Source organism: Myxocyprinus asiaticus, chromosome 41 (assembly GCF_019703515.2).
Source record: "Myxocyprinus asiaticus isolate MX2 ecotype Aquarium Trade chromosome 41, UBuf_Myxa_2, whole genome shotgun sequence".
NCBI lineage: Eukaryota > Metazoa > Chordata > Actinopteri > Cypriniformes > Catostomidae > Myxocyprinus > Myxocyprinus asiaticus.
Window position 1 is genome coordinate 7,984,224 of NC_059384.1, and position 12,092 is coordinate 7,996,315.

At 35.2% G+C, this 12,092-nt stretch overlaps 1 protein-coding gene across 3 annotated transcripts in view; it reads left to right on the top strand.

Annotated features, from left to right (window-relative positions):
* Positions 1-12,092, top strand: part of LOC127431808 (matrix metalloproteinase-16-like) — an 88,294-nt gene that overhangs the window by 16,170 nt on the left and 60,032 nt on the right. The window contains exons 2-4 of one of the 3 annotated variants that reach the window (XM_051682377.1): positions 2,213-2,361; positions 3,360-3,374; positions 4,097-4,219. In XM_051682377.1, the coding sequence (XP_051538337.1) occupies positions 2,213-2,361; positions 3,360-3,374; positions 4,097-4,219 (287 nt within the window). Of the gene's footprint in view, positions 1-2,212; positions 2,362-3,359; positions 3,375-3,466; positions 3,494-4,096; positions 4,220-12,092 lie in introns of those variants that run through there. The other 2 variants (XM_051682379.1, XM_051682378.1) reach the window with 2 other exon arrangements.

The following is a 12,092-nucleotide window of genomic DNA, read 5'->3' on the forward strand; positions in this document are numbered from 1 at the left end:
TGGTTTTTAGTATGTCATCAAATTAGGTTTGCTTTGAAAAATATCGCTTGTATGTGCTCATATAGAGGTGACAGGACTTTTACAAAACACAAATACAAGGGTGAAAGGGTCTAGGTTGTATTTCACCCCAAAATCAAAAGAAAAAATAAATCAATTATATTTTGCATAAAAAATTGTTCTTTGCATATCTTGTGCTGTTAGTATCAAAGGGCAGTTATATAGTGAGCCACACTTTTGCACACCCACTGACTTCAGAAAAGGCCTCATCAGGACAGAGCAGTTCTTATAGCTAGAGGACAGATCTGAGCTCCAACAGAACCAGAGGAGTGATGATTCACACTCCCACATACACACACACAGTCTCATGTGTTGTAGAGTTGTGATGCATTTGGCTGTTGGCTGAAGGCAGCAGATGGGTCAGGAAAGGATGCGTGTAAGCAGTTCCCTGCTGCTTCTCTCTGACATTAATGAGAAAACCACTTCAAAACAAACTCTGTGGGTTTTTTTATATCTACTAATGGGAGTAACAGCAGCAGTATTGCTTCAATAAGAAACTCTGTCAGTATGAGTTATTTTACCTTTGCTAAGTGAAAATGTGTCTATCTGCATTATGTGTAGACCTTCATTGTTTTTGTTTCAATTGCAATTTTTGTGTTTCATTATTGCCATGATCAGTTGCATTTTCATTTACCTGCATTTGCAGCTTAGTTGCGTGCAGTGAAAACAGTAATACATATATATAATATACAGGAAAACAAGTAATATAAAGTAAAAAAAATAAAATAAAAAAAACAATAGTGCAAATAGAGTAAACATATAATAGAAATAAATAATAATAACAAAGTAGACCTTTGTGCTTTCCCATGCAGAATCAGCGCAACAATGCTAGAGCTAGGGTGTTCTGGGTGGTTGCTTTGTCAGTCAAAAGAGCCCAAGCCCAAGTCTTTATGAGTAAAATTATTCTTATCACTACCTATGGCTTGGACCCCTCCTTCATTTTAAGTCTATGGGATATATTCACTCGTGTTATTGTTTGCAGTCACAAATTGTAAGTCTGATCACTTTGAAACTTCACAGCACAACTTTCCTCAACTAGCCGCACGATTTGAGATATAAAATAAATAGGGCTGTCATTACATGATTTGCCGATTCATTAATCAAATCAATTGCAATTAATCACGTCAATATTTACCAGTATTTATAAATATATAATAAATAATATAATTCAGACAATTCAAATACATAACATCCAGGGGTTAAATTGGGGTGGAACAGTCTGGAACGGTGTTCCGGCAACTCTGATTCAAAAATAAAATATATATATATATATTAGCAGTTTGTTCGTCACTTCATTCTGTTTCCTGCCGTCAGGCTCCAGTTCAGTTTCTTTGATGTATTCCTTCTCCAGCTAGCAAGTGTGCTCGCTCGAAAACTCCTTTTAAGTTCTTTAAAGTTAATAACATAAGCATTATGCTTCTGTCTAGTCTGTGTCGGAACCTGATCCGCTACATTCGCCTAGAGCGGCACTCCTTTAAGGGGGTGCATCGCACACTCGCTCTGCCTCAATCCGCAGCAGGCTTCTGTTCCGGTTAAATCACAAATTAATATTTGTTACATTTGTTTTATTTCCATATCATTAAATATAAATCTATTATTGCTCCCTCTGCTCTATTTTTTATTTTTGTAATATAATTTTTAGACAGATGAATTTGAAGCGTCTCACTAGTATTAAGAGCCTCTAGTTCTAAGCGTTCTGGTGTGCCAAGTCAAATGTAGTTTGAAACTTTAAAAAATGTGTTTCATGACCCTAGCTCGGTCCAGCTGTCTTTAAATGCCAAAGCATGTCTGTGAAAGGCTGAGCTGCCTGTTCATTGGTTTGACGTAGCTTGTTGCCTGTACAACTGGAGTGTCGAATGCCCCCCACTGCATCAAAGTGGTACATCAAGGTTAATTGTTCCATTTCCGTATTTTGGAATGTAAATGCAGATCGGGGGCATGATTCATTGGATCATTTTTGTTTTGTTTTTTTACTCGCTATTTTTCATATAATTATTCACACTAAATTAACGTGTTAAATCATCAGCCCTTAAAATAAGTATTTTATAGAGTATAAAACAAGTGTAGAGAAACCTAAGTAAAAAAAAAAAAAGAAAAGCATAAATGAAGGAAGTAGCATTATAAACAAAAGTCTCTCTCTTTGTCTCTTTCTCAGGCTTGGTTGCAGAGGTATGGCTACCTCCCTCCCACAGACCCCAGAATGTCCGTCCTGAGGTCCACTCAGACCATGCAGTCTGCTATCGCTGCCATGCAGCGTCTCTACGGCCTTAACATCACCGGCGCACTGGATAAAAACACCATTGAGTAAGTAGCTCTTACACTCTTACACTCTCACATAAGAAAAAACATAAACACTCGCTCATATATTCACAGGGTCTGGGCCAGAAGGTTGAGACAGTGGTATTTAAAGGGATAGATCTTATTTACTCACCCTATCGCCATCCCAGATGTGTATTTTCTTTCGTATACTTAACACAAACAAAGATTTTTAGAAGAATATCTCAACTCTGTTGGTCTGTACAATGCAAATCAACAGAGTCCAAAACTTTGAAGCTCAAAAAACATGTAAAGGCTGTATAAAAGTAATCCATACAATTCCAGTGGTTAAATATATGTCTTCAGAAGCGATATGGTAGGTGTGGGTGAGAAACAGATCAATATTTAGGTCTACAAATCTCCACTTTCAAACAGCCCTCCTATGCACTCTTCTCTCCTAAGTGTTCTTCTTCTTTTGGTTTTGATGATTCGCATTCTTCATGCATATCGCCATCTACTGGGCAGGGAGGGGAATTTATAGAAAATACGCACTTAAAAATGTATCTTTTTCTCACCCACACCTATCATATCGCTTCTAAAGACATGGATTTAACCACTGGATTTGTATGGATTACTTTGAAGCTCAAAAAATCACATAAAGGCAGCATAAAAGTTTTGGACTTTGTTGATTTGCATTGTATGGACCTACAGAGCTGAGATATTCTTCTTTAAATCTTAGTTTGTGTTCAGCAGAAGAAAGAACATCATACATATCTGGGATGGCATGAGGGTGAGTAAAAAACGGATTGTATCATTGTCTAGTTCCAGATTCAGGTTTTTTATTTTTTCAACTAGTTTTGAAACTAGTTCTGTTAATTTTTTTCAACAGACACAAACAAAATGTTACATGCAAGAAAAAACTGTTGAATCTCCTGTATATTGAATATTATGTATTATGTACAGCACATCAGCATGTTTGGACACTAAAATAATTGTGGCATCATGACTCGTATTTGCTCTTTTGTTTCCTTTTTGCTTCTTCATAGTGATAACACCTTAAGGTGAGGCTGATTCTTCTCTTGTGATTTACTCTTTGCTTTCTGCCCCTCTCTCTCTTTATCTCTCTCTTTCTCTTTCTCTGTGTAAACTATAGTTGAAGATGCTCTCAGCAAGAAATCAGGTCAGAGTGAGACTGATATTACCCTTACAAAAAATGTACCATGGTAATACCATGGTATTTAAATATGGTAATCACACAGTACCATGGTGAATATGCACCACGCGGTACCACCACAGTACAATTGTTTTTTTGTTTTTTTTGGTAAATAAAGCTTAGATGTTCACAAAATTAGATGTACAGTACACATAGGCACACAGACACACTCCACACGCACAAAAAAAAACAAAAAAAAAACTTACCCTCATTTGCTGTTGAAATTAGATCTCACATCCGAATGACAGTCTGAGACGCATTAGTGTATCAGAAATGTTACTTTAGCTGCAGCTTGTAAATATTCTTCATTAAATGAATGGAGATTCATAATTTGTTACTTGAAAAGGTAAATATGAATTAAGTATAGTTTATTATACCACAAGAATAAATATTTCCTGAGGTTGACATAATGTTATTTAACGTTACATTTTGGAAACCTCATGGAATTTGAAATGTTATTCCAGATCTAGGAGCATTTTAGTGTTGTGTAGAAGCCCAGACAGGATGTGCTGAATGTCATGAATGTGGTACCGTGCAATATTAATTAATCTACTTCTTTCTCTCTGCCAGCTGGATGAAAAAGCCACGTTGTGGGGTGCCAGACCAGTTCGGAGGTGCCTCAAAACTTAGCGTACGAAAAAGACGTTACGCCCTCACGGGGCAGAAATGGCAACATAAACATATCACATACAGGTAGGTCATAAAAACATTACACTTCTTTTGTGTTTAATAATATGTATTTTTTAAATAGCATACTCGGCATATCTATGTTCATTAGCATATTCAAATTCACTGTTATCGACTACTGAAAATTTGGAATTTTGACAACCTGAATGTGTTATGAAACATATCCAAGTATGTGTCTGAGGGTAACTGCCTTTGTTATTCAGAGTTGGTGTACGTATCCAGACAGCAGATGTATTTAACCAGCAGCAGTGCTTAGATAATCAGGTTGTCAAAGTCCTCTATCTCACCTCACTGTCCGCCTGCCAACTCCCTTCATTCTTCCTAAATCACTCATTTCTATCTAATCTCTCTCTCTCCCAGCTGGCCTCTATGTCTATTTTAATATATATATATATATATATATATATATATATATATATATATATATATATATATATATATATAATAACAGTTTAAATTTATTTGATTAATAAATGTATTATTATATTCATATATACTGTGCATACTGTATACTGTATATATATATATATATATATATATATAGTATACAGTATGCACAGAATATATAAATATAATAATAAATGTATTAATCAAATATATTATATATATATATATACTGTTTATTGTATATACAGTGCTAGGGATATCCCAATACCATTTTATTTTTTTTATTTTTTTTGTAATGAGTACAAGTACCGATGCTGTTTATTTTGTTATTTTTTATTTTTGGTACTCGCCGATACCATAAATAAATTCATTAAAACTTTAATCAAATGAAAGTATAACATTTCATTTTCAACATGATATTGTATTCTTTTTATCAAATGAAGTGCTTTTATACAAAATCTCACAGCACAATCATTAATACAACACTGGAGTTATTTTTGTCAAATAAAGTGCTGCATAACAGCACAGATGTGAGATATTGCTTGAATATAATATAATTGCTATTGATTTATTATTATTAGTAGTAGTAGTAGTATTACAGTGAATATTGCATAACTATACTATAATGATCTAGTTCCATAATTCTTTTTTTTACTTTAAATTGAGCTTTTATTTTGCTCGACCTTTTATTTTAAAGTGTTTCTGTGTTGTTTTGACCAAGGTGCTCTGACATAATGACCTTCCCATTCTGGAAAAGCCAGTCACTACTACAGGTGTAAATCAGATGTTTCATCAAGATACGATCTTATATCGATTCTCTTGGCCTGCGATCCGATATTTGCAGATACTTCAAAGTCTGCCACGATACGATTTCGATTTTATTTGATTCAGTGCCCTACGATCGATATTCCGATATTATGTGCCTATTTTACACAATCAATTAAAAATTGTTTGCCCTCAAATGCAACCAAAATATAATCTGAATATTTTATTGAGCTCTCTGAAAAGTACAAATTTAGTATCCACATTGGGACATCCACATCAAAATAAGGTATTTCAGATGTTGAAAAAAACTATACAGATAATAATATAAAAAATTACGTCACACACAAGTGATCATCAGTCATTTGATTACAGCTTATTTTTCAGTTTAATTCAATTCAAAGTACTTACATACCCATGACTTGTTTCCAAATGTCCGTGCTATCCGCGATTATATCTTGGCTACAACTTCCACAGTTGTAATGAAAAATTCTGTTACAGTTAACTGGGATAAATGTTAGTAAGGGTGTTGATGTGTAGATGTGTAAAGTCTTATAACTGATGCTAGTGCTGGGCAGCAGGTGATTTTTCTCTTTCCCTCATTAGTGCTGTTCAGAATGTCGGCGTTGTCAAGACGTTTCACATTATGGTTGAACTGCTCCATGTTACTGTAAAATAGCAAATTCTCATATACATTTCAAATGGGTCGCATGCGCAACAATATCGATGGAATTAATAGAGCATGTGAGCCACTCTGCATTTGTCATGTGCTTGACGTGCTCGCACTGATCCTGTCACTGGAGCTCGCGTTTCACAGGAAGCCTGGTTGAAGCGCGCGCACGCCACACGGATAGCAGAGCACAATTTGGCTTCAAAGACCCCGCGCACATCCGTGTCTAGAATAAAAGCATATTTAGTGTTCATAAAGTGAAATGAATGTAATAAGGTTGCTTCATTGCCTGATGGAAATGCGTACGGACGTGGCTGACATGAGAGAATTTAAAATAAAGGTACATCTTAAAAAAAATTCTATATCGATATTTACATGTTGTATCGATAACATTGGATCATTGGTTATTGGATCAATGCATCGATCCAGATCGATGAATCGTTACAACCCTAGTCACTATGTGACTCAAAATGATTATTAAACTGCAAAAGAATGCAATTTAATTAAATAAACATGTAGTCTTTATATGGCTCACGCTAAAAAGTGAATTAGTGCTCTGCCTGCTGTCATCTGCTAAAAACAGTCTGTGCGATGTTCATGATCATGTTTTTCGTGAATGAGCAAAGGATCTCTAAAGGTATATATATATATATATATATATATATATATATATATATATATATATATATATATATATATATACATACACACACAGTATATATATATATATACATATATATATATATATATATATATATATATATATATATATATATATATATATAAATGTAATAATACATTAATAAAATAAATATACATATTTTATTTATTATTACTATTATTATATATTTATGTCCATTCCCAGCTGACCTCTCTCTTTCTCTCTCTCTCTCCCTCTCTCTCAGTGATAATGTCACCAAAGCTTTATTCGTATGACTGTAAAGTACATTCATACGAATAAAGCTTTGGTGACATTATCACTGAGAGAGACTAACCTTTTCTTTTTGATTTTCTGTTTCAAAAGTGGCTTTTTCTTTGCAATTCTTCCCATAAGGCCTGCACCCCTGAGTCTTCTCTTTACTGTTGTACATGAAACTGGTGTTGAGCGGGTAGAATTCAATGAAGCTGTCAGCTGAGGATATATGAGGTGTCTATTTCTCAAACTAGAGACTCTGATGTACTTATTCTCTTGTTTAGTTGTACATCTGGCCTTCCACATCTCTTTCTGTCCTTGTTAGAGCCAGTTGTCCTTTGTCTTTGAAGACTGTAGTGTACACCTTTTTTATGAAATTTTCAGTTTTTTGGCAATTTCAAGCATTGTATAGCCTTCATTCCTCAAACCAATGATTGACTGATGAGTTTCTAGAGAAAGCTATTTCTTTTTTGCCATTTTTGACCTAATATTGACCTTAAGACATGCCAGTCTATTGCATACTGTGGCAACTCAAAAACAAACACAAAGATAATGTTAAGCTTCATTTAATGAACCAAATAACTTTCAACTGTGTTTGATTTGCAAGTGATTTTTCTAGTCGATAGAGCTTTAATTTTGTATTGAACAATTGTGGAATGTATGGAATATTCTTTTAAAAGTGAATAGTGTCATTTCTGAGCCACTGGTGTTCTTTGTTTTCAAACAGTTTTCCTGAACACTCCCCGTTTTCCATTGGTCAGCAAACAAATAGCTCCGCCCCCAAACTCAAGCCATTGGTTTAACCAGTGTTGCTGTGTCAGCCTGGTCAGGATGCTCAAACAAAGCAATATTTGATAGCACCACAGAGCCACAGTAGCCTAGCTTCCATCCACTTTTCACGCTATTTTGTTATCCACAAAGTGATAATTTGATAATTTTGCGAAATTTGCCATCTTCTGCCTGTTTCCATTCAAATGGCCTTTTATCGATAAAAATGGTGTGCATGATGACGTCATGCCTAAAAAAACACTTTGTAGCATACGTTTTGGTTTAGCGCAAAAGAAATCTGCCCTGTAGCCGTTTCCATTTAGAAATGTGTGTTTATCGCTAATTCACCTGCCAGATGTCCCTAATTTTTTTCCTCCTAAGTTTTGGTAAAATGGGGAGAGTATTGAGACAATTCATTGAAATTAACCAGCTTACTGTCATTTTAATTCAGAAATAAATGCAATCAGAAGAGGAGGAATTGCAGTCAAAAGGGAGCAGTTGCCCTTCTGATAGGACTGTAATATTGGTCCTAATGTTGCGCCTATTGCAAGTTGCTATCTGTTCCGACCCGAAAACGAATCGTCACGGCCCTGTTCAAGCTAGAAACCTGCACCAAGTAGTGGGGGAACTTTCAGTCTTAGTATAAGGACCATCCATCCATATGTATGTACTGTGTGCACAGCTAGTAAAGAAACACTGATGCGGTGTAATATCAGGGTTTACATATGATACATTCCTGATATTCAATAGGCTATTTTGAACAATTATCTAATCTAAAGCATCACCATCACAACTGAATTATGTCCCGCATATTTGTCCAGCAACTTTTAATGACCAACTGAACTTGATTATCATCTAAAATTAATTTTAGCATCATAATGCAATTTACATTTTCTGAAGAAGCTCAGTAAATGCGATCCGAGGTAAAGAGGGTTAGATTTAAAAAAATGTAAAAGTTTTAAAAGGTTCAAAAGTTTTCTGAAAGTGAACTCCACATTGGACAAATAGTTCTGATAGTTTATAGTCTTGAAGTGTAGAAAATGTCATTCAGCCGACTTTATTCATCTACAGAACAGGGTACGGCTAATTTAAGTTTGTGTAAAGAAAGGAATATATAGGTCTAAATATATATATATATATATATATATATATATATATATATATATATATATATATATATATATATATATATATTTTTTTTTTTTTTTTGTTTGGTAATTTATTTTTTAATTTAATGCATCTTTCATTTGGTAATTTATTTAATTTAATATATGGAATTTTGCCAGCATTTTTTCAAAAGCTAAACAATAATTTTATAGAATTGTGCTATATGTTTCAAATGTGTTCCAAAAAAGCACACTGAAGATTTTCTCCTAGTATTGTGTATTTATTTTTCATTTAAAACATCTTTATGTGTTATGTTTTCTTTTTTTTTTTTTTTTTTTGTATTGTGGGCTAATTCCATGACTGCTGTCTATTATTTTGAATGGTGTGAAAAAGCAACTTTAATAAATAAACGAATGGCTACCGCGATTACATTAATCACAAACAGTGGCCATTAATTTGTTCGTGCACTTGTCCATGTGCGTGATACGAGATATTTGTGTTGGTACACCTGGAAGTGTCATGCTTGCAGTAATCGGATCTTTATGCCGTTAAGATCAATCCATAATCACGTACAATAAATTGGCTTTCAAGTATCCTATATCTTGTTGTCATGATTAACACATGCTAACGACTGGGGTAAATTCTGTCATGTGACACTACATTTTAGCGTTAATGCCAATTTTATCGACAAAAAGTGTTTCCAAACCAGTTTTTCGTGACATTTCATGTATCGACATAGAGTTTATGCGCTAGAGTCAAACTGAAAAATATTATGTCGACACTTGTGAAATTTTAGCGATAATTTGCGTTTCCATCAGCTTAATTTTGATACGCTAAAACTTTTTTCGCAAAAAATCCTTGGATGGAAACGTAGTTAGTGTTACACTTTTCTAAGAAATTATGAATGACTCACTTATAGCTCTGCAAATGAATCTTTTTTTAACATCAAAAAAATTACACACTTTGCCTTTAAGGATCCAGAGCCCATCCACAAAAGACCATGCAAGCATACCAGCATCCTTTGATATACAGTAAGTTAAACATTTTGGCCTACTGAGAAATATGAGACAGAAAAACCAAGAGAGAAAGAGAGAGATTATGATTATGTAATGGAATGTAGCTTGATGGCTTTAGGCAGGAGTTCCTATGTGTGTACGTGTGTGTGTACGTGTGTGTGTGTGTGTGTGTGTGTAGTCAGGCAGAGCAGATGGGTAGGCAGATGTTCACCCCAGCGCTGCCTGCTCTCTTAATCCAGACTGTACAACCCTTCATTTTCCACCAACCCTGGATCATACCATATCAAAGCTCTTCTCATACTATAACAACCACAAATAGCATCGCTGTATGTACACTGCCTGACCAAAAAAAAAAGTTACATACTCTAATTGTTGGACCGCCTTTAGCTTTGATTACGGCGCACATTCTTTGTGGCATTGTTTCGACAACCTTATGCAACGTCACAACATTTATTTCCGTTCAGAGTTGCATACATTTTTGGCCGAGATCCATTGATTGGATAACCTGGTCATTTAGTACATTCAGGTAGTCAGCTGACTTCATATTTTTGCCACATAACATTGCAACCCCAGATCGTAACACTGCCTCCAGAGACTTGTACAGTGGGCACTATGCATGACACTATCCCTTCTTACCCCGACGTGCCCTTCGCTTTAGAATAAGGTAATTCTGGACTCATCAGACCACATGACCTTTTTCCATTGCTCCACAGTCCAATCTTTATGCTTCCTAGCAAACTGAAGTAGTTTTTTTTTCCGATTAGCCTCACTAACAAGTGGCTTTCTTGTGGCCACACTGCTGTTTAGACCCAATCCTGTAAGTTCTCATTGCTTTGCGTGTGTGGAAATGCTCTTACTTTCACTATTAATCATAGCTGTGAGTTCTATCGATTTTTTACGATGTGACTTCTTTAAGTGATCTTCGATCATGATCATTCAAGATTTTTTCCGGCCACATTTCTTCCGCAAAGCTGACGGTTCACCACTATCCTTCCAGGTTTTGTTAATGCGTTGGACATTTCTTGACCCATTTCCAGTGATTTCAGCAATCTCCTTAGTTGTTTCCTTTGCTTGATGCAGGCCAATAATTTGCCCCTTCTTAAATAGAGTAACATCTTTTACACAACCACGGAAAACGTCTTCCGACATGGTTGTTTAAGAAATGAGAAGCTACACACTGCATCAGTTAGGGTTAAAATAATTGTTGCTAGCTGAAACATATTAATCACTGCAATAATGGTCCAATCATAGGCTCTTAAGGATCTGCTTATTTAAATACAAACGGTGACTTTTTTTTTGGCCAGGCAGTGTATGTTTGTGTGTGTGTGTGTGTGTGTATATGTTTGTTAGTCTGGACTGTTGAGTGCTGCTAATTAACCAGGTCTCAAAGCAGTCTGTGTTCTCATAACCATTGAAACACTCTCACATTCATTCACATAACTGACATGGTTTCAACAACGCCAGTAAAGGACATGAAAGAACAAAGCGATGTGTTGTGTATTCAAAGTCTAGAGGGCAGAGCCTAGACTCTATCCTATGAGCTCTTGTGTTTAGAAGCTAGAGATAATGACATGATTTTTGAATGGTCATTTTAATGGACATTATTTTGGCCTCTTGTTTTTGGAGGCCAAAATAGTCTGGGCTTCCCTGTGCCAGAAGAAATGTTTCTACGTTTCCCAATGTTATCATCTTTCCAGTGATTTCAGCAATTTATCTGTTCACAATAAACATGAAACTGATGTGCAACATGACAAAATCACAGCCAATTAGAAGATATTTGGTGTTTAATTTACAGTTATGAGGAGTGGGATATTGGACCAATGAGATTCCACTGTGGGCAATGCTACCCAGCACAGCCCAGTAGAAACAGAAACCAAGCTATCAACAAAAGGTCCTGTGAACCTATGATTTTACAACTTTTAGAGCTTGTCGCTTTATCCAACCCAGTTTAATGAAAAGTCATAATAATAATAATAATATGAGATGGCGAAATTGAAATAAGATGAGCTGGCACATACAAAAACGTTTAACCCCCATAGAGAAAAATAATGCAGAGACTATTTATGCTAAGTGTAAATAGCAACAAAAAGCATCTTCTTTGCACTAAGTGCAAATAGTGTTACATGCTATTTTCACCCCAGTACAAATAGTGACAGATACTATTTGCACCCCTAATTAAATACCTACATACTGTATAGTGGCATCACTGCAGCATGATTATTGTGTTTATTTAAAGTCCCACAGACACTCTACACC